Source organism: Carassius carassius, chromosome 39 (assembly GCF_963082965.1).
Source record: "Carassius carassius chromosome 39, fCarCar2.1, whole genome shotgun sequence".
Lineage (NCBI taxonomy): Eukaryota > Metazoa > Chordata > Actinopteri > Cypriniformes > Cyprinidae > Carassius > Carassius carassius.
The window spans coordinates 15,200,088-15,224,995 of NC_081793.1; the positions used below are offsets into that span (position 1 = coordinate 15,200,088).

At 38.2% G+C, this 24,908-nt stretch overlaps 1 protein-coding gene across 2 annotated transcripts in view; it reads right to left on the reverse strand.

Moving 5' to 3' along the window:
* Positions 1-1,185: 1,185 nt before the first annotated feature.
* Positions 1,186-24,908, reverse strand: part of LOC132121460 (thyroid hormone receptor alpha-like) — a 121,129-nt gene continuing 97,406 nt past the window's right edge. The window contains exons 1-8 of one of the 2 annotated variants that reach the window (XM_059530865.1): positions 20,022-20,247; positions 15,352-15,413; positions 13,393-13,493; positions 11,907-12,054; positions 11,066-11,271; positions 8,600-8,746; positions 6,945-7,203; positions 1,186-6,194 (exon numbers count right to left, since the gene is read on the reverse strand). In XM_059530865.1, coding sequence (XP_059386848.1) covers positions 5,944-6,194; positions 6,945-7,203; positions 8,600-8,746; positions 11,066-11,271; positions 11,907-12,054; positions 13,393-13,493; positions 15,352-15,413; positions 20,022-20,053 — 1,206 coding nt within the window. In that variant the 5' untranslated portion in view covers positions 20,054-20,247 and the 3' untranslated portion in view covers positions 1,186-5,943. Of the gene's footprint in view, positions 6,195-6,944; positions 7,204-8,599; positions 8,747-11,065; positions 11,272-11,906; positions 12,055-13,392; positions 13,494-15,351; positions 15,414-20,021; positions 20,248-24,908 lie in introns of those variants that run through there. The other variant, XM_059530864.1, reaches the window with a different exon arrangement.

Below are 24,908 nucleotides of genomic sequence, written 5' to 3' on the forward strand. Positions count from 1 at the left end.
GGGTGGTGTTAGCAAAGTGGATAAGACACATGCCTTTGGTGTGAGAGACCTGGGTTCGAATCCACTGTGAGACACCAATGTGTCCCTGAGCAAGACACTTAACCCCTAGTTGCTCCAGAGGTGTGCGACCTCTGACATATATAGCAAATGTAAGTCGGTTTGGATAAAAGTGTCAGCTAAAATGAATAAAATAAATGTAAATGTAATAACCATAGTGGGTTGCTTCATGGAATCCGCCATTTAGATATTTTTTAACTAACTGAATGCTACTCACTTTACAGAATAAATCAGTAGCCCCTCACTGCAGAACACAAGATCCAGGGGGTGTGGTTGGATCCACATCTAGGGGGTGGGGATTGATAGGTTTAAGTGATTGTAAGGTGGGAGGAGTTGGATCTTGTGTTCCGCAGTAAGGACCATCTTGGATAAATTAATGTTGGACAGCAAATGGCGCATTTCTACAACAGCATCATTAAAATATTAGCATGATATTTCATCCACACCACTAGGTCTCAGTATGAGTTGTACAGAAAAAATACATATATACTGAGTGCACCTACGTAAGACAGGTTTGACTGGGTCAGGTTCCACTAAATGCTTGTGTGTCAAAAATATACTTTGCAGAAATATTAAGGCTCACTGCTTTAATATTTAGATAAGCAGAGATGTGTTCTCACCAGGCTTTTCGTGAAACCCTTTTATGAGCCCCAAGAGTGCAGGAGAAATGTGTGTGCATGTGGCAGAAAGAGAGAGACTAATCAACACTAAAGAGAAGAAGACCACAAGACAAGAACACTGAAACACTCAGAGAGCAAAGAATGATGAGCTAACAAGAAGGCATGGCTGGAATTTTTCAACATTTATTAAAAAAAAAAAAAAAGTTTGTTATATTTTCTGTTTTTTTTTTTTTTTATTATTATTTTGTTGATACCTGAGAGAATCCTTCAAAAGCTTTCCTTTCCAGTCTCATTGAAAACAGCTGTGGAATGGACATCATCCCCGCTCTCTGCTCACTCTCTCATGGCTGGGTGCATTTTGCACATGAGCACTTCTACATATTCACAAACACAGTTTAAGCTAATGAAGACACTCACATTCAACTTCAAAGGGATCAGCGAAAATGAAGGCTTTGATATCACAGTGCTGAGGGCGGCCAATCAAACTTAAATGTTCAAAAATAGTACGCTTTCATTCAGTTGGGGTTTCGCATATACGGTATTAAAGATGAAGTGTGTGATTTCTGCACAACTAGTGTCATTAAATGCAATGGCAGGTTTCCAAACCACTCCCCTCTTCTGCTATTAGCTAGATAAAACTGATAGTCCCAACTCAAAACTCACGCCATTGGTTGCGCTGTTGCCAGGCTGGTGAAATGCTTCGAAAGTGCCTTTAGAGACACAGTGTATATGCTTTTTGGTGAAATCGGCCTAGAAATGGCTTATTTATAGTAATCTCCGTGTATTAATGAAGTATTTTAACATAAATAGTAGTTGATTTTGCATTAAAAATGACACACTTCAGCTTTAAGACTAACTTTGGTCTGAGTTTTACTTCGACAGCTGAGAGGGGAGGGAATATCAACTAAAATACATTTCAAGGTTGAATATTAATGATGTTTTGGTAAGTGTTTCTAAAAAACGTGTTTTTCATTTTGAATACATGGAATGCCGTTTTGTTTCTAACAGGTAGTAGCAATCCACCGAACCATGAGAGCATTCGACGCAAACACATACATAGAAACACAAATGCAGTCTCTCGACAGCGGATGACATCATCAGTGGAAAGTTGAACTAGCGCCCTCAAATTTGCAAGGTTTGACAAAGCAGGTCTCAGCCAGGCAGCAGTTAGGGCCATCCTTCCCTTGACTATGACACTGACCGATGAACAGACAAAATGACTGAGGCTCATGCAGTTGCGGTGGGTGGGACTCTGGGAGGGGAAGTGTTCAGAAAGAGACATGTCCGCTAATCAGGGCTCAGTGACACAGTCATCATGCTATCATAGGGTTTAGCATTGCATAGACATTTTCGCTTCTGGGCATTTTTTGTCTTAACACAAAATTTGGTAAAAAAAACAAAAAAAGGACGAGAAACAAACCTACACCACCACCAAAGCAAAAAAAAAATAGTATCTACTGTTCTCCACTAAGGAAAGTGATTGGCATTAGCAAGGCCAGTTAAGTGCTTCTGGGTACCAGACCATAACCACCTATATCAATACCAGAAATGTGACATAGCAAACAAATGTACGTCTAGCTACCCTGTCAGAAAGAGCGGTTTGAGTGCGGGCCAGAGGGTTGCGGAGGCACAGGGTTGGATTATTAATTTCATGGGGCACTTCTTATTCTTCATATTTGTATTGAACATGCACGTTTGCGAGTGCACAAAAGCACACATACAGATGTGTGAAGCATTTACAGCGCTACGTAAGCAGATTTAATTTACAAAAATGGAAGGATCAGTCTGCGCACGGGCTGCGTTCTGGCCTCGACATCCAGTATGTGATGGTTGCATATGGTTAACACAGAGATTTAATCTTTCAATATCTTTTTTTTGATTGTATTTACATCCTTGGTTATGGCCAAAAATCTTGTAAAAGTTCAAAAAAGAAAAACATAACAAAAAACACAAGTATTGCACTTTGAAGGCGGGCAATATACGCCTAGTGAGCTGTTTGTGTAACATCATTTTGACAGCACTGTCCACTCTTGCTGGTGACCTGAAGTGAGGTTCTAGTTCCCGGGCTTGGTTCCAGCCCAGTCCTGTCAGCTACATTCAATACCCTAAAGCACTCTCTGCTGTCACGGATGCACACTACTCCCTTTCCAGCCTTCCAGCCACATCGCATCCCGTTCGCTCCCATTACGGCTCGTCGCATCAGCTCAGGTGACACCATTCACAAATGGAGGCTGATGCATGCAACTGGTGTAAATCTGAAACAGATGGGCTTTCGAGGCCGAAGGAGGGGGCTGTGTGCTTCCGCGATCACATGAACGCTCTCGCACATACTCTCCATTGTACAGTTCAACACATGCGCTGGACACCCTTTGACATAAGTGCCACGCAGATAAGCACTCCTACCAAGTTCATTTAAGCTTTGTGTTGTGTGAGGTATGAGTAGATTGTGTTTCAGTTTTTTTTTTCAGTTTCTGTTGCATTATTTCTGTTTTCATAAAAAAAGAAAACAAAATATAAAAAAAAGAAAATATTCCTGTTTCTTCTTGTAAATTCCTCTTGATAAAAAGATGAAGGACATATACACAGACAAACAGAGCAGTCAACTAATCGTTACAAACTATAGTGAGGTGAAATTTCTCTAGTTTACACTGCACACATGGTCAAAAAAAGTGACTACGGCTGTTGTTTTTCTCTCTTACATAGAGCAGTTAAGCATCAAAAAACGAACACACAAATTTCAGTTCAAAAAAAAAAAAAAAAATTAAAAAAGAAACAAACAGCTCCAGCTCCGAGATTTGAACTTTTTGTTTTGGAGTCATTTTTCGTTTACTGGGTTTGTATTTCTTTTATTATATCCTTTTATTCTTTTTCTATCTCTCTCAAATAAAATTAGAAGGTAAAGCAGCATCGAAACCCTCACTTGATCAGCCAATCGGAACCACTGCTGCGTTATTCCGATTTCAAGATGGAATTCCATGCCAGATGTTCAGGAAATGCTGACAGCTCCTCTCGTTCTGATTGGCTGCGTTCCTTTGCAACCATATTATAGAGCAACTCCTCATTCTGGCTCTTTCATTCTGCTGCTCCTTGTTCACATTCATTCGGTGCTGCCATTCTTTGCATGGCTTTGCCGCTCCTTTGTCTCACAAAGGAAAGGGCCGTTTCTATTGGGTGTTCATCTCAAGCCACTTCTGACTTCCGAGAGTGCGGGGACACAGAGGTCTGTTTGTGAATGTGTGTTTGAGTGTTTCGTCATTTGTTGAGAAAGAACATGACCGGGACTTTGCTTGACTTAATACTGACTCCGACGGTGTGCTCAGGAGCACATAAAGGCGTGGCCTCTGTTTGACAGAGAGGTTGGGGGCGTGTCCTTGGAAAACATGCGACTGAGCTGGAGGAGCTGGAGGGTGGGACCCATCATGCCTTAGTGCAAAAACTCCTTAAAAGGTGCCAGGGGTTGAATTGTCTCTGAAGATTTGGCTCTTTCAAAGCTAAGTGCTTTCATTCAACTGCTAGCTTCATTGCGTCCACTGCACCACCCTGAAGAAACCAGCCAACCCCTCTCTCCACTTTGCAAATTACTGCTTGGTACTGAAAAGGAAACAGTGAAAGACCTATTCGGTTCAGGCCTGGTCACCTCGGGTCCTTCATCTGTTGTTCTCTCCATGGCTCCTCTTCGTAGTCAGCAACATGTATGGTTTAGTTTGCCGTCTTCTGAAAACTAGCTTCGGTTTTGACGGAAATTGAAGTGACACTTGGTCCCACATGAAAAGAAAAACAAGAAACAAAGAAAGTCCACCCAATAATAGTTTTTTCTCTCAGCCATCTCGGAGAAATCTGACAGGCTACGATGAGGAATGGCAGGCCCTCCTGTCTACAGTGGTATTTCAACGTAACCGAGAAGAAACTGTGTCTCCGAGTGTTTCTATCCTGGCTGTCAGTGTGTGAGGATACAAGTGTGTGTAGGTGTGTTTAAATGTGTGTGTGTGGCTGAGGGTCGCTGCCCTGTGTCCAGAGGTGAGGTAGAACCTGTCAGCACAGAGGCAGTCTTTAAGCCACAGCCAGCCAAAGATGTGACCACATTTGAGGTAAAACAAAAACAACACAAAGAAAAAACATCAACAACAGCCAGTCCGCCATGGCCCGTCAGGAGTGTGCGTGTGTGTTCACACAGACCGGGCAACAGTAGCATCTGAGCGGAACACAGATGGGCTGGACTGAACTCTCAAAGCCCTGCATGGGAGTCCAGAACCACAGCACTGCAGTGCATACAGTAAAAATGAGGCATTCGAGTTTTGAGGTGTGTGTTTCAGTATGTTTGTGTGTGCTGGGTCTAGGAGTACGGTAATACTGGCTCCCTCTCGACACCTGTAAAACACACAAATCAGTGCGGATTGGAGATGTAGGGGTGCCTGGATTCCATTTCTCTGTGTGACTTTCCAGGGACAAAAAGGGGCTCAAGGAGCCCACAAATAAGCCCACACAACGGCAAGAATGAACTGCACACAAAGTCACTGAGCGGCACACTTGAATGTACACTAAAATGGCGACTGAGAGCTTTCAATGGTCCGTGTCCTACAGAGAAGGGAGGAGGGTATGTTCTCGAAAAATCACAAATCATTTTGAGTAGCTTTATTTAAATATAGCACCTGATTTGGTTCAAAAATTCCTCCCACTTCACACACAGGCTCAATATCGGAGAGAATCATGAGGTCTGTTAATTAAAGAAGATTCATGTTAGCGCGGAGCTTGAAATACCGACGGTTTATCTCACAAGAACTGAGATTTTAATCGATGAAATTAACTGACCACTTCACGACCTGGCGGAGGAATCTATATGCCAGCTGCCATCCAGTCTTAGCAGAGGGCACCTCCAGTGGTGGCATGACAGTAGTGCTGTCTGTACGTGTACAAATGCATCATCAGAGGATTTGAGTTGCATGAGTACTGCATCTGTAAGCACACTTACAGGAGTGTGTGTAGATGTATATTCTGTTTCTAAGGTGTTGGTAAACCAGTATCCAACCAGTAACCAAGACATCATGCCGAGACAGAAGGGCCATGCGTGGGGAATTTAGTGGATGAGGGAGGGCTGAGCAAAAAGCAAAATATAAAAAGTAAACTCCCTGTATGAAAGACTTTCTGAAGATGACCCCTGCCAATTCAGCTGCTGCTGGTGAGTTTGGTGCGTGGACGGGTGTGAGACGGGTAGAGAAACACGAGATACAAAACGTTGTTGATTCTCCTTCTGCATCTCACTGGGACGTCACACATCCTGATCCTCGAAGACCTCCAGGAAAAGTGGGGGGAAGAGTTCAGTAGGGCATTCCACCTTCATGTGCAGGAAGCGGCTGGCATGGCAGGCTCCGATCATGCGCAGGTCCGTCACCTTCATCAGCAGCTTGGGCCAGAAATGGGGAATGTTGTGCTTGCGATAGTAGATGTAGTGTTCGAACGCCAGGAGGTACATCTCCTGGCACTTCTCGATCTTCTCCACACATGTCAAGCCTGTGCGATCTGAAGAGAAGAACCACAGAAGATGCAAGGACAATACTCATTATATGACCATTACAGGATTGTAGCAAAATACTTCATTTCAAAAACCATCTAGTAAGGTTTCACGCTGAATGAAGGAGAAATACCTTTCAGCAACTACAATATTTATCAAACACCATGTTCGAAAAACCTAGTACACAGCTGTAATAATCAACATTCCTGGGGATCAAATGAACACTCCAGATATGAAGTATTTCCACTTCATTTTCTACATAGTGAAGCCAAAGCAAAGAACATTGACCAGGTCAAAATCATTAACATCAAAATCAACCAGGTCTAAGATGAACAGTAAGTGACATACATGTGACATATTGTAATTATCGACTGTTCTTTTGCTTTTGCTCTGTTCCTCCAATAAAAATAGTTCCAATCTTGACCCTATGGAGAATCTGAATGTTTTTTTTTTTCTTGCTTACAGATCTGTTATTTCGGTTTTGCTCTATTGGGGTTTATTGGATATTCTTGTATGTGTTACCTGAGAAGTGCTGCTTATGTCATTTAGTTATTGTTAATGGAGTTACTGCTTATAAATACATTTTATTTCAAGTTAGCATGCTACCACAGAAGGCAGCTGCCTATGTAGACAGCAGACAGTATGGCAGCCCACTAGCTTTATGAACAGAACCTAACATACTTCTCAAATCCCTACAACTGTTTCTTGCTGCTAATCTGCTTTTGAGAGTTCTCTTACTTTAATGTGTTCTTTCTCACCTGAGCTCATAAGCAGTACGGCCTGCAGCAGGGCCACCTCTGTGTCATCCAGGTTGAACTGCGCTAGACTCTTGCCTAAGTCAAAGATGGCATCAGACACAACGCCCAGTCCTCCATTCTTTAGCTGCTCTCGTTTGACAGCCATCTCTCCATTCAGGGTCAAGGTCTCGCTTTCCGGGTCATACCGAACCGCAGCACGAAGGGACATAATCTCCATACAGCAACCCTTCAGCAAGATGATCTGATCCTCACAAGGAAGCTAAAGAAATAAGAAATCACACGATAATACATATTTATTTCACCTAATGGAATAAAATCTGCTGTGGTATCATCCTGAGACCTTAAAATCCCTCCTTGAATACATTTCAAAATTATTATGGTTTTAAATAGTTTCGAATGTTAAAATATATATTAAAACAATACTTCCAGTTTGAATGAATATTGATCCTTTTTATGAGGAAAATACCAAAATTATATATGCCACTATGGATTTCAGCACTGACACTCAGAATAAAATTAATAGTAAATTATTAAAAATAATGAACAACTTGACAACAACAAACAATGGTGCATTTTAATAGTGGATGAAATGTCACAATTATTAAGCTTCAAATGAAATAAAAATAGATTAATAAAATGTTCATTTGTATATATATATATTTATATTTTAAATTATATAAAATATGTTTTATATTATTTTAATAAGAACATAATAAGGACTGATGTGTGCGTATAGCTTTTTTTTATTTCTGACTACTCTTTAATATTTACACAGCAGAGAATGAAGTAGTTATAATGTCAAATTGAATAAATGCACTTTAAAAAAATTACAGTGTTCAAAAAAAATTACTTAATGTGTCTTAATGTGATTAAGCATTGACAGCCTTAATCATATATTGGCAAAGAATCCAGGATGACCCAAACACAAAGGAACTGAGGACAAAAAAACATTGGAGGTAAAATGGCATCAGACTGCAGTAATATTTACCTCAATGCATAAAACGTTTCACATCATTTACAATAGAAACAAGAATCCTAGTATTGTTCAGTATTAATTTTTCTATTAGATACAGTCTGTATAGGTACATATTAAAAAATACAGGAGGCATAGCTCTCAACTTAGAAAAGAACCCGAGAGGTAGTGGGTACGTGTGGAATGGATAACAAGGTAAATTTATGGTGTAGACAATAATAAATCCGTTGCCATAAGGGTGCTGTGTAGTCTACTATGCAAGAATGTTCACACTTGTGGTTCAAGAGAGTTGGTGAATGCTAAATATGGAGAGAATGCCACAATAGCTATGACTGATGTAATGTGGCAATATTCCACACACATTTACACACATAGATTCACCAAAGCCACAACTGCACAATACATCCTAACAAGATAGATAGCACATACATACAAACTCACCCCCATGGACATATTCCTGAAATATGTGTTAGTGTTTTCAGCTGAATAATTTGGCAATTATTAAAAAATAACAACTATTTGAGCAGTACAGCAGCATATTTTCGGCTAATTAGGCAGACAGACACTATCATACTTTAAATTCAAGGCTTAATTTGACAAGGATATTACTACTGAACACAAACAATTCAAACAGGTTGTAAAAAAAAAAATACAAAAATACAAAACCTAATTGCACACTCACCTCCGAAAACATGGGCAGTTTTTTGGCAAAGTCAACAACACGTGTGATGGCTGGGGTGATGATCTTGGTAAACTCACTGAAGGCCTCCAAATCTACTTTGTCCCCGTCTGATGTGGGGGCCACCGGAGACTGTCCGATGTCCTCTGGCTGCAGACACAGACGGATTCACAGAGGTGTTAACTCTGACTTTCACTTTTGGCTTTTGTAATAAGCAACAATGCATTTCCATTGAGTAATATATGAATGGATGTACAGATACACCAAAACGACATGCATGTGTGGGGTCTGGCTTTGCAGTTATTTAGGCTGATAGCCTTGGAAAACCACAGCGTTTAGTATCCTCAGGGTGGATTAGAGGTCAGCCATGTAAAAACTCTGGACAAACAGCCAAGTAGCCCTGACATCTGGAGCAACATTCTATGTATGCAGTAAGAGGCATGTAACATGAGTCAGAATAGAGGTAATTATAAGTACTCAGGAGGCAGAGCTGCAATTACAGCATTACATGTTGGCAACTGCATAAGTATTTTTTGAATGTGAGACATGGCTATGAATCGTGGACTACATATTTGCAGTATGTTTCTGCTGCCATCAACGCCTCTGAAATAAGAATAGCAGGTGAAGTCATTTACATTCTCAGGAGTTAAATAAGTGAAAGAAAAGCAATGAAAGAATTGCTGAGATTATCAAATCAAAAGTGACAAATTATATATATATATATATATATATATATATATATATATATATATATATATAATGTTATAGGATTATTTACAGAAATAATTTAATAATTGTACCAACCCTAAATATAATTCATTATTATAATTTTAGTTATATATATATATATAAACATAAACATAACATGTTGTGGACATCTCCCCTTGAGGCACAATTGCGACACTCCCTCAGACTTCAAACTGTGCGATCACATTGATCTCTTTGTTTCTGATAAAGCAAACAGACAATAAACAAAGACACTGAAATCAAGACAAGACTGCAGAAACAAATGGTAGTGCTACACACAAACACTATTCTGTTTCATTGTGAGGCTGCGGGAGCAAAAGATTTGAGATTCAAAGTGTGCGTGTTTCTCTTCTTTCAGGAGGTGGGGGTAGTGCTGGATACTTCCCAAAGCAGCCTGTAGGACCCCAGTGCAAACTATCCCCTCTGCTGGTCCACCTTGGCCTTCTCACTGCTGAGAACTTGGCACTGCACGTTCTCACTCCAGAGATCTTAAGACAGCCCCGTTGGACTACTGACAGGACAGAGTGAGTGTTCCCATGAAGAGAGAGAATGCAGTTTATCGGGGTCATTCAGGGTCTCGGCCTTGCACTGTTATTGGAGTCACATCGTGTTATTAAAGGTTATATACAGTAGGCTGAATTTTTTATGGGCCGTTTTATAGGTGTTCTCAGCCGGCTGGGCAAGTGGTTTCTCTGTCCCCAGTGGCTGATCATCACAAGGTCTAGTGCAAGCCGAATGTTTAGATTTGGTGTGCATCAGGGCTTTGATAGCACTCGTAACCACTGGGAAGATGAAGGGTGTTTGGTGGGCAGAGAAAACCAACATCGGTTCTACGATAGAGAATTTCCAAATCACCTCTTCTGCTAGTAAGACATGATTGGATATTGTGCGTGTGCTCACTTGAATGTTTGTAATATTGTAATGTTTGTAGAATATTTCGAAGAACTGGTTTTGTTCTTGCAATGAAAGTAAATGTGTTCCAAATCAACACTGGTCCCCATTAAAAAAAAACAAAGACTTTTTATTTTGTGATTCAGAGAAGAAAAAGACAAAGGTTTGGAAAGATATGACTGTGAGAAAAATTCCAATAGATTGAATTATTGTCTTTCTCTTTAAGATCAACAAGTCTCTCAGATCTCTAAAGCATGTATGTCTATGTGTCTCCTAAACTCTTTCATTCCATTTTCTCTTCCTTGATCCTGCCACCATTCACAGTGGGTGGTATATTGTCTGAGAAAATGAGCGATTAATACTGTCTAAGCTCTCTTTCCTTCCTTCTTCATAAACAGAGGCGCTTTTACAAAGGCCCTGCATGGCAACACTGCATTCCTGTTATACCAGTCACTAACAGTTGCTGTAACGCTCGCTGTTGCCCGGCCACAACTGATATGAGCAGACTGGTATTGTCACTCATTACATTGATTAGCAAGTTGTACAAACAAATGCTAATCTGTACTGACAGAAAAGGCCATAGTGATGCACTAAGCTGAAAATAAAATGTAGTGAGCCGACACATAGAAATAAAACACAATGAATAAAATAAGTATGTTTTTTTTCTCCTTTATCAACCTATATATTTACTTTATATGTGTATATATAGAAATGTTATGTGCTTAACAAATATTGTTACGTGATTCTGAAATTTTCATAAGCTTTTTTAATAATTTTTCACATTTTTCAATTTTCAGACTTCAGACTAATTTATTTCAGGTGCTTGCTTACCAGGAACTTGCGTTTCTGTTTCCAGTGAGAGCCCTGTGCATTGGTGTGGCGGTGAGCTTCTGTCACCATATGTATCAGCTCCCACTCTGAGCTGGTGGGTTCTGGCCGATTCATCAGGGATTTGACCATTTCCTCCTTTTTCCGCTTCTCACGGTTCTCCTCAATCAAGCGCCGCTTTGCAACCCGCTTTGAGTCGTCTAGAACCACTACACCAAGGATAAAAACAGGTTAATGCCTCAACTCGTGTGATGCATACAACACATTATTAAATTTTATTTATGATCCTCTAAGTGGCTTTTCCATTTCCATTTAATTTTAAAGATGTTTAGACAGTTTTTTTGGAATAGAAGGCAAATTCCGAATAACAAAATGATTCTGCGGTGCAGAATGGACGGGACAGAACGAGTAAGAGCATCGGGGAGGGATCAAAGTAAAAAAGAGACATCCATAAAACATTATAGAACAGAGGGAGTGTCAGAGGAAGAAGAAATGTGGTCTGGCTTGAACATGTGCTGTATGGACATATGTAAGGGGAACCCCAGACTGAGACTTCAGTTTGCATAAGATTAATGTACCATCGCTGTCAGCATGCGTTTGTGTATGTAAGGAGCAGGGCTGAGCTTGTGATCCAGTACGGTGAGGTCAACCAAGTGAGAATTTTGAATTATTTTGTAATTTAATAATTTTTTATTACAAATTATATTATCTTAGGTTAGGATACAACTTTTGTAGTAAGAGACTTGATTTGAGGTCCCCTCATGCGTTTTTATTTGTCTGTGTGCGGTTTTGCATGTTCGGGATTTTGTATGTTATTTGCATGAGAGTGCACAAGGTTACTCACGATCCATGGCCATGCCCACGGCGATGCATTTCTTGAAGCGGCACAACTGGCACTGGTTGCGGGTGATCTTGTCGATGATGCATGAGCTATCATACTTACAGGAGTAAGAGGGGTGGAGGTTCTTCTGGATGGTGCGCCTGAAGAATCCCTGAGAGACCGAGAGAGTGAGGAGGATAAGGAGTGTGTTCAGATGCAGGAAGTCAGACCAGTGTTATCTGTCACAAACTGTGCTTTAAATGTGAGACGGGAAAAATCTTTTTGTCTTGTTTTGCTGTAAAAATATCTAAATATCCTTTTGAAAAGAAAAACTGTGAAAAAAAAAAACTTTTTCAGAATTATTTTTTAATATTGTGATATATTATTACAATTTAAAATAATTGTTTTTAAATTTATTATACTTTAAATTATCATTTATTTCTGTGATGCAAAGCTGAATTTTTAGGATCATTATCACATGATCCTTTAGAAATCATTCTAATATGATGATTCATTATCAAAGTTGGAAACAGTTCTGCTGCTTAATATTTTTTCAGAACATGTGATACTTTTTAAGGATACTTTGATGAATAAAAAGTAAAAAAAAAAGAAGCTATGTTTTTAAAATATAAATATTTTGTAATAACAATATACACTACTGGTCAGTAATTTGGGGTCAGTAATTGTTTTTTTCTTTCTTCTTTTTAAATAACATCAATACTTTTATTCAGCAAGGATGTGTTAAATTGATAAAAAGTGATAGTATAGAAAATATATTATTAGAATATATATTATTAGAATTTCTTTTTTTTTTTAAATAAATGCAGTTCTTTTTAACCTTTTATTCATCATATATATTAGACAGCAGAACTGTTTCCAACACTCATAATAAATCAGAATATTAGAATGATTTCTAAATGATCATGTGATAGATGATGTTACATGTGACACTGAAGGCTGGAGTAATGATGCTGAAAATTCAGCTTTGCATTACAGGAATAAATTATTTTTTTTAAAGTATATTCAAATAGAAAACTATTATTTTAAGTTATAATAATATTTCACAATATTAATGTTTTTTCTGTATTTTTGATCAAATGAATGCAGGCTTGATGAGCAGAAGAAACTTCTTTCAAAAACATTAAAAATAGTAATGTTTCCAAACTTTTGGTCTGTACTGTATATATATATATATATTTTTTTATATATATTGTTTTTTTTATTGCAGTGATGGAATTTGCCAGCCCTGAGAGCTCTTAAAGTCACAGTCAAAGACATCCACGGCACAGTTGTCCCTCATAGTTCACTCCCTTCATGAACATAAAGACAGACAGTGGATAAGATGGTTGACAGTTTTTAGGCTTGTGATTTGACAGGTTTGAGAATGATAGGATAGTTTTGTTGAACAGATCAGACCTGAAGTGACTTTCTAATCTGCAAATATAGGTGAGGGGCTGAGATGTCTGGTAAAAGATGTCACTGTTCACAAGTGATAGCAGAGATGTCCTACCTTACAGCCCTCGCAGGTGATGCAGCGGTAGTGATAGCCGGTAGCTTTGTCTCCACACACAACACACGGCTCATCCTTCTCCAGATAGCTGGGGATGTACCCTACCACACACACACACAACTCTAATGTCAACTCACAACAACAAACAAGTGCAGACATCAGTAAAATCAACACCACAATAAATATTAGATATAAAAAAGTTCCTAGATTAAAATGCAAAGAAGCTGTTCGCGATTTCTCGATTGTTTTTCCTAAAATGTGTGTATATTAACTAATTGTGTTAGTTTTGAAGCAGAAACTGGAAAATGTAAAAAAATATGATTTCAAATTCAGACCTGAGTATCTATTTAAAAACTATTCTTGTTATCCTTGATTGGTGAAAGCCCTGAGTGACTCTGAGAGTGTCACTTGACAGTAATTACGATCCTCAACGTGTTTCTGATTTTAAGCTACAGTACATGCAAATGTGTGAAGCCTTTTCGCTATGGTTTACAGAAAGGAGAAATAGCCCACTGCCCACTGATTTACTAAATATACAGTACATTACCATTCAAAAAGTTTGAAGTCAGTAAGATTTTTAATATGTTTTTGAAGGAGTCCCTTATACTCACCAAAGCTACATTTGTTTGATCAAATAATAATAATAATAATATTAAATAAATAAATAAATAAAAAACAGCAAACAGAGTAATATTATGAAATATTACTACAAAAAAAAGGTTTTCTATTAATTTAGAAATCATTGTAATCTACTGATTTGGTACTCAAGAAACATTATTATTATTATCAATCTTGAAAACAGTTTCAATTCAAATCTTTCAGTACAAATAGTGATAATCTTTAGGATTCTTTAATGAATAGAAAGTGCAAAAACAGCATTTACTTGGTAAATGTACCTGGTATTTTTGGTAAATTTAATGCATCCTTTTGGATAAAACTGACTCTTCAACTAACTTTTCCACAGAAGTAGAAAAAAATACAAATTTAAAATAAATAAAGAAACGTATTTCACTGACTTTAGGTCTGGTTTGTACTGTATATTAGTAGGTTTTAAGGGTTTAACTCACTACAAGTGTTATATTCAGTAAAACCCTTATCCTTTTTAAAATCAATACATTTAGAATTTATTACAATCCAATGTGTGATTAATCTTCCATTCTATCCATATCTGTTTTTAAATCAGTAGGAGTTGTGTGTGTGTGTGTGTGTGTGTCTGTACTAGCTTTTTTTCTTTCACCATTCTTTAAACTAAAATATAGGGCTAAATAAAAAATGCAGACTATGCAAAGTATGGCATTTTTACTGGGATAAGTTTTGTAGACTTGTTTTAAACTACTAACTGTCATTCTTTAACAACATTTCCTTTGTACAAAATGAAACCCTAAACACTGCTCAAGCATCTTTCGTTCCCAAGTGTATGTGACAGCACCAGCTCTGTAAAACTAAAAGGTAAGAGTCGATGTTGGGACTAATCTAGTTTATTTGGCTGCTGTGGGCATGAGATGAATGAAACAGAGCAGCAGTGACAGGCATAAAAATGCGGCTACTGAAAACCTGATTGATCTAAACCAAGCAGAGATGGGTTGTCCTGAATAAATGTACTGTACATCAAACCACGTTATCGAACTTCCTCAACTGAACAGCCACTCCTTCCACTAATACAAAGCTAATCCTTACACAGCCTATTAGCCTGGAAGAGCAATCGTTTGAATGTGAGTTATGATATCCTGAAGGAGTATCGCCAGAACATCACATAACAACAAGTTTATTGAGCTAACTGATGCTGGAGTTGTTTAGAGGAAGATCACGGGGCAACTTAAAAGCCTTCTCTCCTTCTGGGTTTCTCGTGTGTTTCTCAGAAATTTGAAATCAGTGATGCATTCTGGGATGACAGAGGAGTGTAAGCATACTTGTGCAGCTCTAGGCAAGAGAATTTGTGTCTTCTATTAGACATCTTACCAGACATGCTCTTCACCGAACACTGACTGTTCTTTCTCTTCCTTTTCGGGCCATGGAGCCACCTGGAAAATAAAATAGAGGAGAGAAACAGAGAGAAAGAGGATGATATTAGTACATTCAACAAAGATGGCACACAGGAAGTGTGCTTTGTGCTGATTCGATGGCTGCAATTCCCTATGGTATCACTTTATATTTTTAACAAGCACACATTCAGCTCCAAGTGCTCCAACAACATGACAACCCTGTCATTTTGATTACAAGGAGTGAGGATCACAAAAAAGAAGTTTGCAAGTACAGGCAGCTTTGAGAGACTCGGTGAACGTGTTCCTGACACATTCATGTCCTGCCTGCAAAAGGACTGAGCCCACACCCCTTCTCTCTTCTTAATGTCCTTCAAACTTTCTAATTGATTTTAAAATACCTAATAAAATGATAACGGCCCACAGCACAATATATAAACAAAAGCAGTGATTTAGCAACTGGAAGCTGTCACAATAATAGTAATTATTAAAATAAAAATATTTAAACTACTTTAAAAAGACTCATCTCTGATATAAAAAAATGTAAATCATCACAATAATAATTAATAATAATAATAAAACACCAAACAATTTTAAAACAATTATTTAACCATGATAAAGTGTCAGGAAGTCATTTTCAAAGTGATTTTACTATAAAAAAAATAAATTCAAGGGCTTCTGAATATTTTTTTAAAAAGTATTCCCACTATTCATTAAAGAAATTAAATCAAGTTTAAAAACCATACAGTAACACAGATTATTGTCTTTGAATACTACCCAAAACAAAACAAAACAAAAACAATAAAAACCGAACTGAAACAAATAAAAAACAAAACATTAAGAGTGATTATGTGTTTAGTAATTAAAAAATGTCTGGAAGTAATTTCTAAAAATGATGCATTGTTATGATCTTATTTTAAAATGACATCAAATTTTTAATATACCCCACTTCTGATTAACTTCTCAAAGTTTTGCAGCCCACCAATAACATTAGGTCATCCAGCAGTAGGAACGCCCATTATGAATGAAGAGGCAGGAACATTGACATAGACTTTCAGCACTAAAATGACTGAACATCATTAATTGATCAATGAGAGCTGGCAATTTCCGGAATCATGAGAGACAGAGAGAGTTGCTGATGTAACAAAGCTGAGTGGGACAAATGAGCAATGATGCAATGCAGCAACTACCAATGAGACAGTGATCAGACTTATACAGCCACTCTATGACCTCCAGCAACATATACGTGTGAACGCCACAGTCTCTGGGTACATCGAGGCTGGCTGTGATTAAAGGGCTGGAGTACTGTAGCTCAGCTCTACACTGGGAAAAATAAAGTTATGTAACAAAGTGTCCAAATAATGCAGACAAATCTGTTAGCATTTGGTGCTAGTCTCTCAACAGCCCTTCAACGGCTTTGCTGCTGCCAACGCTAATGCAAGCCTCTTTAAATATGTATCAAAAAGAGTTTGATTTCTAAAGGGAGAGCTATTTTAAACCTCAGCAAACATCACCATTATACTAATATACTAATAAGTACAGTGCCCTCCACAAGTATTGGAACAGTAAAGACAAAATTGCTTTCTCTGCTGTGGAGTCAAGACATCTGCAAATATGATTAAAAGATGAATATGCGACAAAACGACAGAATGTCACATTTTACACATAGACATGTTTTACCAAATAAAAAGGACAGCACTTTTAGAGTTCATCCCACCATTTGATGTGAGCATAAGTATTGGAACAGTTGAAATTAAAGCCGATGTAAAAGATTAAAAGCTAATATTTAGTTGCAGATCCCAGAGCAGTGAGATCAGATGCAGATCAGAGCAGTGAGTCTGCAACCCATAGAATATGAATCATATTTACAGATTTCTTGACTCCACAGCAAACAGAACAATTTTGTCTTTACTGTTTCAATTCTTATGGAGGCCACTGTATATATGCAAGATCATGGGCTGGATTTTGATGAAAAAATGCATAACGGCATAAAAATTCGCCCTTTTCTCAATTGATAGAACGTTCTGGAAATTACCAAGAGAACACAAAACAAGGTTCATGTGATGTGCTCCCTCAAGCCACTGCCATGTCACACACATAAACACAAAGAAGGCCATCTTTGTTCAAAGCCACGGGGAAAAGATTATAAAAAGGTTCAAAGTCTAATACTGGCTACTGTGTTCTTTTGCTCGTCACATTGTTTTTGTCATTTGCTATATTGATTCTGCAGCTGTAAACCGTCATTTATGAATGTCATTTAATATGTCTGACTGAGGTTCAGTCAGGACACAGAAGCCCCTTGACATTTTTCCCTTGCGTTCTCTCAGGCACACGGAAATGTCATTCTAAAGCCGCGTTGTATTTGACACAATCACTCTGACTTTCTGTCGCGGATGGTTTTACCAATACAACTGTCAATCATCTGTTGCCCTCATGAGAACATACTTGTCACAAAGAAAACCTGAACGTACCATCAAAAATCAAACTCAGGCATCCCAGATTTCACATTTCAGACAAGCTACAGAGTATTGATTACTTGAGGTGTGTCAAAGAAGACAAATTACAAGATTCATTTAATAAATTCCATCATGACAAAAGCAACGTGCAAAGATCCCGTCATAAGATAAACAGATATACAGTGCAATAGAAAGATAGGCAGATGGGCAGACAGAGGCATAAAGAAAGATAAAAGCAGCAAGGGCTTTTTTCCACTCTGACACTCCTATAAAAAGAAATCTCAGAGGATTTTGCCTAGTCAGAAATGGATGGGAGGGGTGAATCAAATAAATAAATAAATAAATAACAGCACTTGCTCTCTGCAGAAACATCAATTATTCCAGATCTGAATGGAAGAACTACACAACTTTCCCATTAAAGGGACAGAGGACAAGCGTTATAAAATCTGAGAGGACCGGCTGCAGTTTGCACAGTAATACCGTGATACGAGCCGGGAATGAGCATCCATCGTTTTGCACACAAAGCGTCAAACAACCAGCTCATAATCTGTCTGAGCTGATGATACTGATGAAACAGTTTCTCATTAAATTCACACACTTGCAGAAAAAAAGGAACAAAAGCTGTCACCGCGGTGGTAACTTTTAAAAAAAGTACACCTTTTGGTATTAATATGTACACTTTAGGTATATTAATGTACACCCAGATACAAATATGTGACCCTGTACCACAAAACCAATCAGTGTCAATTTTTTGAAATTGAGATGTACAGTATACATCATCTGACAGCTGAATAAAATAGATGCACAGCAGTACACTATTGTTCAAAGTTTTGGGGACCAATTATTATTATTTTTTTTAAAGAAACCTCTTGTAGACAGATCTAGGCTGTATTTATGTTATAAAAATACAGGTTTAAAATTATGAAATAGTTTTACAAGTAAAATGTAATTTATTTTTGTGAAGGCAAAGCTACATTTTCAACAGCCATGATTACAACAGTCACATCTTTCTTGTAAAATGTTGATTTGGTGCTCAAGACACACTGACACTTTTCAGGATTTTTTGATGAATAGAAAGTTATAAAACATTTTACTGTCACCTTCGATCCATTGCTAAAAAATGTGTTTGTAGAGACACTGTAGTATACAGCATCTGACTGCTGAATAAATAAGTTTTCCATTGATATATGGTTTGTTAGGATAGGACGATATTTGGCCAATATTGAAATTCTGAAAAAAAAATAAATACATCTAAATACTGAGAAAAATTGCCTTTGAAGTTGTCCAAATGAAGTTCTTCGCAATGCATATTACTGATGAAAAATTAAGTTTTGATATATTTACAGTAGGAAATTTAAAAAATATCTTCCTGGAACATGATCTTTACTCAATACCCTAATGATTTTTGGCATAAAAAGAAAAATCTATCATTTTGACCCACACATGTATTTTTGGCTATTGCTAAAAATATACCCCATCAATTTAACACTGGTTTTGAGGTCCAGGGTCACATTTGGACCCTTTAGGCACAAAGATGGACCTTCTGAAAAGTTACCTCCCCAGTGACAGCTTTTGTATCTTTTTTTTCCTGAGAGTGCAGATGCAGCAGCATAAATGATTCCGAAGTATTAGGAATCTGCACATTCAGTCAGAATCTAAATCAGTCGACTGATGCATCACAGAAGATCCCAAAAAAGAAGTTTTTCTCCACAGAAAGGAACCTGAGAATGTTTAATTGGATTAACTGACCAGGAAAAGATCTGTTCCGGGTTTTCCACACTTTATACCAATGGATTACCATTGGTTTTTCATGATTTTTCATTTCACTCATAGTTTAAATAATAACAACAGCAACAACAACAACAAATTACTACTTCTACCACATAATATAACCAGTATTAATAATATTACCAACATAACGGACACAATATATTTAGTGGACACAAAGCCACTTTTTGTTAATGAAATACTTTAAATCTTAGCATAACTGGAAAAATGCATTCAAATTTGTATAACTTTATAGAAATTATAATAAATAATATGTAACAGGACCAAATATTAATATTGTAATATACTTTTTTTATTATTTTATAGATATATTGTTAAATTTCTCAGATTTTGATATCAAATTCCTTCCATGATCAAGCACCAGGACTAGGCTTGTAGAGCGATACAGGGAGGAGAAGTGTCTCACCTGATAATGCAGTGGGATTGGAGGATGTGCATGATGAAGATGAAACACTCAGCTGTTCTTTAGGATTATAACTCTTCACCGCATCAACGGAGTGAGCCGTATAAACACAGTCTGACTGAATTCTCTTTGATGCCTCTCTTGCATAAGTGGGCGCTCTCTCTCTCTCTCTCTGTCATTTGGCAACCCTCCCTCTCTTTTTTCCCTCTGCCTGCTGTCTATCTAACTCCGAATTTCCCCTGACTGTTCTTTACGAATTTTTCTAAGAAACCCTTATGAAAGATAGTCTCTCTCGCTCATAATCCCTTCCATGGTCAGTGATTGGGTGTTGTGATCCCTTCTCGCAGGCAGTAATCCGGGGTTAAAAGCGAGAGATGGTCAGATTGGGCGAGCGGTGTGATAATGCAGGAGAGATGGAGCCTGATATATGCCAGCACCCATACACATGCCAACCGGTTCTGTCACCTCTGGTTATTTTTACCTTTTTTTTTACTCTTAACTTTACCTTTTTTGTACCTCTGTGGCATATTTATATCGATCATGGTTTCAGTCATCTTCTACGACGAGGCAAACACAGTACAAGCACTGACAGTGGGTTTATTAAGGGGAATAATAAAAAATAACTACAATGACGGAGGGAGTTTTCACTGAAGAAGTGAAAAGAAAGTTAGTGTGCTCAAAACTCCACACTGAATTTAGATGCACAGCAGTACACCATTGTTCAAAGTTTTGGGGACCAATTATTATTATTGTTTTAAAGAAACCTCTTGTAGACAGATCTAGGCTGTATTTATGTTATACAATTACAGGTTTAAAATTATGAAATAGTTTTACAAGTAAAAAAAAAACTGTTTAATATTTGAATATATTTTAAAATGTAATTTATTCTTGTGAAACAGCCATTACAACAGTCACATCTTTCTTCTAAAACATTGATTTGGTGTTCAAGACACGTTGATACTTTTCAGGATTTTTTGATGAATAGAACGTTTTTTTACTTTTTACTGTCACCTTCGATCCATTGCTAAAAAAATAATGTATTTGTAGAGACACTTTGAAGAAATATTTCAAAGACATGCCAGGTAAATCCAATTGCAGGGGGGACTGAATTAATTATTCCCAGAAAATGAAGAGCTGAAATCAAGGCTTTGCTTTTTAAAAATCAGTAGCGGAGCGTGTCGTGATTTGAGTGGCAGGAAGCTGAGAGTCTTCGGATCTGTCAAGCTGCAAAGAGAAGTCTTGTGCAAAGAAAGTTTTGGAGTCACTCCACCTTTCATTCCCTTCCTTTTAAATCCCTCATTGTGTGTTTGCCGTTTCTCTCGCTCTCTCCCCCACTGTCTCTCTTCTCTCTGCCAGCTTTACATGAGCTTATTTTAGACGCCGTCTAAATGTGATCTGGCAGCTCCAAGCTAATGTCAGAACAAAAGCCACGTGCATGCTCGCAAAGAGCAAAGCAGAAAAGAAGCTGAAGGGATGCCGCTAAATGTATGTAAATGTGCATTCACAATTTTTATGTGTTTGTCTGGGATGGCGCTGGCATGTCTGTGTGAGAGGGTAGATGAGACAAACAGTCTGCAAGCCTGAAGCGCACGTGACTTTAGCTGGAGGGATGGTGGCGCTGTTGTCTAAAGCTGTTTCCTCTAATATGTGTCCATGTTTGCTGCACGGCGCCTCGTTAATCTCTCAGTATTTGAAAACTGCAGGGTTAATATGTATGTTGGTGCATCAGGTAATGTAGATGTGCAACAAAGCGTGTGAAAACATTACATGCACTTTCAGAGGTTTATGTTAGGTTTCTTGAGGTTAAATTCATAAAGTTTGCAAAGACAGGACAAAAAATATTGAATATTTGTAAAAACAATTATTTTACATTGCCTCTTGTAGAAATGGAAGTAAAGCCCACTTCTTTGAAACTTCACTGCACCATATCCACGCCCTTCTGTACAGCATGTTGTGTGTGTTTTTTTATTCTTGAGATGGCAAGCGCTGTAATAAAGCCTTACTGTATATGCTTGAGCCAGAGTCAGAAGAAATTGAAACAATGCAACCACAACAATTGCAACAGTCTATTTCAGCATGGTTACTTCTTTAGCTTGCTTAATTTTCAGCATATAGTTTTAAAAATACTATTATGAAGTCTCACAAGACTTTTCTTCTGATTTTTGCAGCCGAAAACTATCAACGCCAAGGAGATAGTGGTCAGGACCCAAGCCTGTGTTAGCTGAAGACATCTGTGTGGAGGTGGTGCAGACCTACAAATGGACGACAGACTGGACTGGTCTAAAAACACGGATACCCTCTTCAAGAAGGAACAGTCGACTGGACTGGAAAAAAATAGGCTTGGTGTCTTAATAAGTGTTAAACGCTGATTTGACATTTGTTACAAACAATAAGATGAAAAATAAATGTACTTAACTGCCTCCAACAAAATGCTTGGCACCGGCATATATTTTAATAAAAGATGTTTTAGAAAACTGGCAGCAAAATTTTATTTTTGTAAAATAAACATTAGTCATGATCTTTATGAAGGCTATGCAAAGTTTTTGAAAGTGCGGTTTCTTTACATCCATTGACAGAACAACATCTTGTTTTTTTTTTCGGATTTACTTGACATTTTTATCCATCAGCATATCGCTCTTGTGATTGATGGACAGACATGAGTTGTTCATAACATATTTCTTTGATTGTAAATGACGATGACACATGATAAAGGGTGTGTCGAGAACAATTGAGATGTCACGATTCTACCAGTTTCAAATCTTGGCATTTCAGAAGGGTAGAAAGTAGTTCGGAAAAGTTCGGAAACTTGCAGTATGTTTTTTTTTTTCTTTTTTTTTTTTTTTTGCAGAGTAAGCTCTACAAAAAAGCTTTTTTTCAAAGCAACTTACAGTGCTTTCAGGCTATAAACTTTTTTAATCAGTGTGTGTGTGTTCCCTAGGAATTGAGCCCATGATTTTTTGCGCTATGATTGCATAAATATAAAACCCCATGACCCCCTTAAATCCTAATCCTAATGCATTTAATAGTTTCAAACAGGCATGTAGTGTTTGCATAAATACAAAAAAGCAACGTGAACATGCCTGGTTCTTCTCCAAACATCTCAAATAAGCTTGAAATCAGCCCAGACATCTGTGGAACACTCTGATACAGTTAGTTTACCACAAACTAAACGATATGGTTGAAGACAATTTGAAATAAAAATTAACTGTAATAGTGCCAAACTGCCGAAAAAAATAAAGTATAGCCTTAATCAAGTGATTCTGTTTGGAACATACTTATTCATAATATGGGTTTAAATTATATCAAGTTATGAAATCGACACAAGATCCACCAATGGTGTAAGTATGGGGCGGGGCTAAATGTCTGCTTAAACAAAGGCAAATATGAGGGATGTTTAAAGCTAGTTCTCACTCACTCGAAAAAGAAACATCTGAAGTCCTATGAGTGTGAGGTTTGGGAAGGTGACTGGAAGGCAGTCAGCAGAGGTGGAAAGAAAGCAGGAGAGCAAGTAATGAAAGTAAGGGAAGAATAAGAATAATATTTAATCAGATTAAATAAGATGAACGGAACCGTGTGATTGCTCCTGCTCTTTGATTTAACTCAGAATGCTTCGCTCAGTGATCAGCTAATCTACTGACATGTGGCCTCGGTGTAATTAAGCTGAAGGGCCCTTGTTTAATCGCCTCTTGAGTGAGCATGCTGGGAGTCTGACCCCACATTCCTGGGGTCTTGCCCATTATATGCGTGCACACACAAACACTTAAACATGGGTCTGCAGCTAAGAGCTGAGTCATGCTGGAGTCTTGATGTATGGCCTTGTGTGGCGGCTCCTGTGTTCCTGATGATGCTTCTGTGTAGTTAAAAGTCTGAACTAATAATTGCATTGAAATCACCTGAGCAGGAACGCTTTCACATGCTCTCAAGCATCATTGATTTAATGATGGTTAATCTTGAATAACATTTATAGACTAATTAGAGGATAATGCATTAAATGGGGTGTAAAGTGGTAAAATGGAAACTTCAAGACGCATGCCTTTGGCTATATATCAAGATATATATATAGTCCCATATGGAGTCCCATACTCAGAATTTGTGCTCATCCAAGTGCACACACAGCAGTGAGTAGTGAACACACCCACACACCTACATCGTGAACACACACCCGGAGCAGTGGGCAGCCATTGCGGCACCCGGGGAGCAGTTGGGGGTTCTATGCATTGCTCAAGTGTTTCATCTCAGTAGCGGTATTGAGGGTGGAAGAGAGCACTGTTCATTTACTCCCCCAATCTACAATCTCTGCTGGTACCAAGACTGGAACCAGTGACCTTTGGGTTACAAGTCCTACACTTTGACCATTAGGCCACGACTGCCCCTATACTATATGACATTAGGTTAGTCAGCCTCACTACTTTGCCAACTAGTCGAGCAGTGCGACAGTAACAACACACCTATCAACAAATCTTTAGGTATCTGTGGTCAGAGAAGCAGAAAAGCAACAATAGATGTGCCAAATAAAGCAATCACTCAAGGACAGATGCACACATTTCACACACATACACTGAGAACGAAGTGTTTTGCTAACTGGCAGAAACACTGCTATTGGCTCTAAAACTAATTCTTTTTTTAGAACGTGAGGGGGCAGTCTGTGCCATCCTGCTAAACCAAATGCCTACACGGCAGTGTGTACACGTGTGTGTGTGTGTGTGTGCATGTAAGGTTTGAGAGTGTGCTTGACAGTAACAGGCATTCTCTAAGGATTTAGCAAACTTTCCTGCCGGCTCCAGACCTTGTATAAAATGTGTGTGCAGAGTAGATGCTGAGGTAAAGGCTTGTCTCTTAGCGTCTGCCTTTAGACTCAAAAGCACGGCATAGAGCCAGCACCACACTCAC